This window comes from Bombus pyrosoma, linkage group LG2 (assembly GCF_014825855.1).
Source record: "Bombus pyrosoma isolate SC7728 linkage group LG2, ASM1482585v1, whole genome shotgun sequence".
Taxonomy (NCBI): Eukaryota; Metazoa; Arthropoda; class Insecta; order Hymenoptera; family Apidae; genus Bombus; species Bombus pyrosoma.
In genome coordinates this window covers 3227299-3232397 of record NC_057771.1, presented here as the reverse complement: position 1 = coordinate 3232397, position 5099 = coordinate 3227299, and the positions used below count along the sequence as shown (strand labels likewise).

Genomic DNA, 5099 nt, shown 5'->3' with positions numbered 1-5099 from the left:
TCTCTCCCGTTGGGGAGGGGCGCGGCGCGCCATGCGCCATGACTGTGACAGAGTCAAAGAATTATAGTGGGGTCTGGGACGAAGATGCTCGTAGATAGAACCGATACCGGGCGGAGTCACCCGACGACACAACATTCTCTTCTAAGCAACCAATCGTGTCACGGTCTTAGGGATGTATGACAAAATTTAAATACCCCCGTTATTCACATATATGAAATAACATATGTACGTATTTCTAAATTACTAACCGTCAATAGAGACGATTGTCTCAATAAGGTTATATTTATATTTATAAATCTATTTTCTAATATATTAAAGATTATAAAGTATTATGTATTGATCTTTTAATTGAACTAAAATATTTTTTCTTTTACAATTTTAGTTTATGCTCACACTATTTCATATATTTACCCATTTGTTTATTGAGCGATAAATTTTTATTTTGATTATTAACAGCAGTTACAATTTGTTATAACACTAAAATTTATAATTTGCTAATCTCGAATTACTATAAAGGATTTTATTACTAGATTTTTCAAATAGAATTTTCAAATAATTCTTTCAAACGTCTCTTCAGTATACTTTTGAACTACTGCTAATACAGTTACTTCTACTGAATCTTGATCATGTTATTCATAATCTTAGCATGATTTGGTATATGAGGTAATTCAGTCAAAAAAATCAGTCAAAAATTTAATCAAATTGTTCATAAAATATTTACACGTTTGTTAAGATATAATAATAAATTAGATAATTTTCTCTTAATTGCCAATATCTGAATGTTCTCTTTTCTCATAATATATCGTATGTATATTAAAAATATGGCTGATTAAAATTTGAAAGTTTAACTAACTGTATCTTCTTAATTGCATTTATTTCTCTTTCCTTTTTGGATATGCTTAATATGGCGCTAGATATTCTATTTTCGTTCCATCGACGGGAAATGATTTTCATTCTATCATATATCAGTTTTAAGATTGTTTTTAGTACTGTCCACTTCCAATTTCATTTTTCTGAAACAAATTTCTAGTGTTAAGAACAACTTCTTTTTTATAGATTTTTCATGGAACTACAATTTAGCTGAAAATGTCCTAACAGTCATTGCAGACTATAATAATGTAACTATTATTTAATACAACTATTTATATTTATATTACTAATAAAAGTTTTCTTTCCCTTACTCTCTCTTAACGCTATTAGTTATATTAGTATATACTTATATTGCATAGCTATAAAAAAGTTTTAGGTATAAGTAAAAGTAAATGTATTGAAATAAAAAGTAGAATCATTCAAAAGTGACGTGTTATTAGGAGTGATTTAAATCATTTAACACAGAGGTACATATGTATGAATACGTTTTCGATTAAAGCATTTATTACTTATTAACATATATCGATATATGTTTTAATGGAAATTGGTATTTACAAATAATTTAAAATGTACTATATAAAACCTTTAGCTTTCAATTTAATACTGGTTATTAATAATAATAGTACACAATGTAAATCATTTTTATTTCATTAAATATTTATGTACTCGCATATAGGTTAGTAATAAAACATGATGTGATATACAGTACATTATAAATTTAATGTGATGTCTATGCATTCACGTAATTTATATTAAGTAAACAGTTACAAATATTTTCACGTAATGTACATGCTTTCATTTTATTTTGTTAAATATTAATCTGAAATACAATCTGATTAAGATTGCAGATTGCATATTAAATCTAAAATCCAACCTTAATAGCTACATTTCTATATATGTATATGAAAACTTTTCAAACAATTTATGTGCTCATTTAGATAAATAAAATACAATATTGTCAGTTTTTTTTTTCAAATAATGTATCATAAATGAGCAATATAAAAAATGTGTAACTTTACTTTTGACATCTATGTAAATATCCTATTGTATATTTTATATATCATTTCTACTTACTTCCTAGAGTATGTTTTATGTTGTTTTGCACAAAATGGTAATTAAATTTAATAATCTAATGGTTATCCATGAACAATAATTTATCATTAGATTACTTTTAATTAAACTCGATATTATTATCATAAGAAATACAAATCTTAATTTAATAATAACTAGATACTATATAAATATCTCCAAATTTTTAAATAAAATAATGATTTGACTGAATGCAAATATTAATATTTAAAATTTGAAACAAAAATAGTACCGAGATTATCTAGTGATCATTATATTGATGAAATAATAGTATAATTATTTTTTTATACGGAGTGGTACATGAATTACGATTTTTGTGCTGATTCCGGCAATCGAACAAATGAATGTTTCAAACAAAAGTTCAATGGTATCAAAATTTAAAAGTGTAAATTTTTCATTTTCATTTTCATTTTCATTTTCATTTTCATTTTCAGTTTCTTTATTTTTCAAATGATACCATATATGTATTTTTTGACCATATTCTTTAGTTACCAAAAAGGACGACTTTAATAACGTTGTTAAATATGTAAACATATATCATTTTAAATAAATTAATGAAAATTATATCATTTAAATAAATAGCTGATACTATAACAATATAATCTGTTTCTTATTTTTAGTATGAATTGATTTTTAATTACATATAATAATATAATTTATTTGTTTGTATAAAATGTAATTTACAACTTCATCGCCAATTCATTCATTTGTTTAGGAACATCAATATGTATTGACGATGAAAGTGTAGGTACTAATTTAGGAACAAATTAAGTTATTAGGATCAGATAATTAAAATGATACGTGTTATTGCATCACTGATTTCGTCTTTTAACATAATGTGTTTAAGAATATGACAGGAAAGATATATGGTATTATTTAATAGAAATATAAAGACACCCCCCCCCCCTCTGTATGTGTGTTAATGGAAAAATGAAACTTCTTGGAAGCTCTTTTACATCCGCAAATTCTTCATCTGTTATTGATGAGTTTCTGTTTGAAACACTTTTGTTAAACTAACTAAACTACTGATTATGTTAGATGAATATATGAATATATGAAGTATATATTTTAATAAACAATTGTGAATTTGCATTATTAATTGTGAATACTTTACAATATAACTGTAACATAATAATATTATAATTTTTGTATTATACATGTTCTACAAACATATCTGTTATACATATGTTCTCTATATTTATAAATACTACATACACCATAGAGATACGTAAAATATACATATATGTATAACATCTATATTTTTAAAAGATATGAGATACAGGAACGTTACACAGTAAGGTCTTACTTATTGTTGAAGATTACTATTACGGTAATCGTTTTTCAAACGACTTTTGGTGTTTAATTATAAATTCTTCTTCTAGAAAGGATATTACTGAATTTAAAACATCAATGTCCCGTTGCCGATGTTTTTCAATGCAATGTAGACTTTTCGGATCTATGTCACATATCCTGATGTTACAAACAAAGCTGAGTCCATCTGGAAGTTGTACTATATTTTTATCGAGAGTAGGCGATACTGTATTCCTACATATACATATTAGAGAAAAAAGTATATTAGTATCCAAATTTCCAGCAATTCGATTACTGTTCAAAGCTTAAATAATTGTTTCTTTAACATTTTATTGAAATATTTTTGTTATAAAATATTATTCAATATTCATTATTCGCAGAATAAAATATTTTCGAAACTTACGGATTTATTTCTCGAAATGACATCAATATCGAACAATCTCTAGCACATGAAAATAAGAGATAGTTCTGCAGGCATAGTATACTTTCAGTATTTACATAAAAATATGTTTCTTTTTCGTTACAGTGTACTTTATCTCCGTTACTTAATACGCTAAATTTATTGCACCATAAATTATGTTTTTCAATTGGTATTAAGATTGGTTTCGATATAAGGATATTTTCACTAGGCTTATTAATACGTTTGTTGCCACAATAATCGTCGTGGTCAAGCTTGGATTTTTTTGAAATCGAAGTATCTTTGGCATATGTTTGTATATAAGTGTCTCTTAATGTTTCAGGAATGCCTATAGTAGTTTTCTGAAAAATAAGAGAATTGTTAAGATATCTCTACTATATTACTAAAAGATATCTTTACTACTATAAAAAATCATTTCTATAAAACAGATATATATGTACGTATATGTATAGTTACATATGTTATGATAAATGTTGTAAATGAAATATGTTGTTTCGTAACTTATTATTCCAATGTAGAAGTATTGATATATATGTTAGAAATAGGATTTGAATTATTTGATCACTTACATTGTACGTGGATTAAATATATGTATAATACGTAATATACAATAAGTAAATATTTACTTACTTTTTGTTTGGGATAAGGTATTCGATCATCAAGTTTGAACATGTTTATTAAATTAGAATATATAATATCATCAGTTAGCCATGAACGAAACTTTGAATACGTATTATAAACATATTCTGAGCTAATAAAAGATAGCCGCTGCATATGAAGTATTCGTTCTAGTACCGAATTATTTGGCAATATTTCCCCCTTTAAGTTGCACGTCTGTAAAAGAGATAAATTTATGTTATATTTAAACTTGATTAAACTAAGCAAATGTCGCAAGGATTTAAAGTTAATATCTACTTCTCCAGTAAAATACAAATATTTCTTAGCTCTTGCTATCAGATCCGGATTAATGTATGAGGACGTCTTCGAATCTTGTTCGATAACAGATGTGCGCAAATCATGCGCAGGAAATATATTACACTTAAATTCTTCCGAAATAAACGGACGTAAAAGAGCAGTGCAAATTAAATTACAAAAGTGATCAATGTATTCTATATTTGTAAAATTAATAGAATTGTGAAACCATTCCGTCAAGACACATTCAAGATCACTGCAAGTTGATTCTTGGTCATAAACTATAACGCCATCCTTAAAAATCTTGAGATTATTCTGTGGTGATGTTAGTAGTGCTTTTAGTGCCGATTTCATACGAGTTTCCACTCCCGAGAAGAGATCAAACGGACAATAAGTGCTACGGCATGTAATCATCTTGTTCCTTAACTGAAATTATAAAAAAATCATTAAATAAAAATATTCATTTCATTTAATTTCATCTTCAGAGAAAGATAAAGAG

The 5099-nt window shown here is 26.1% G+C and overlaps 1 protein-coding gene across 4 annotated transcripts in view; it reads right to left on the bottom strand.

The window, feature by feature from the left end:
* Positions 1–1356: 1356 nt before the first annotated feature.
* The window catches only part of LOC122576660 (inositol-pentakisphosphate 2-kinase), a 79604-nt gene continuing 75861 nt past the window's right edge, over positions 1357–5099 (bottom strand). For 3 of the 4 annotated variants that reach the window (XM_043747315.1, XM_043747322.1, XM_043747305.1), the window contains 4 exons: positions 4604–5026; positions 4319–4522; positions 3674–4029; positions 1357–3504 (listed from right to left, as the gene is read on the bottom strand). In XM_043747315.1, coding sequence (XP_043603250.1) covers positions 3285–3504; positions 3674–4029; positions 4319–4522; positions 4604–5026 — 1203 coding nt within the window. In that variant the 3' untranslated portion in view covers positions 1357–3284. The remainder of the gene's footprint in view (positions 3505–3673; positions 4030–4318; positions 4523–4603; positions 5027–5099) is intronic. The other variant, XM_043747330.1, reaches the window with a different exon arrangement.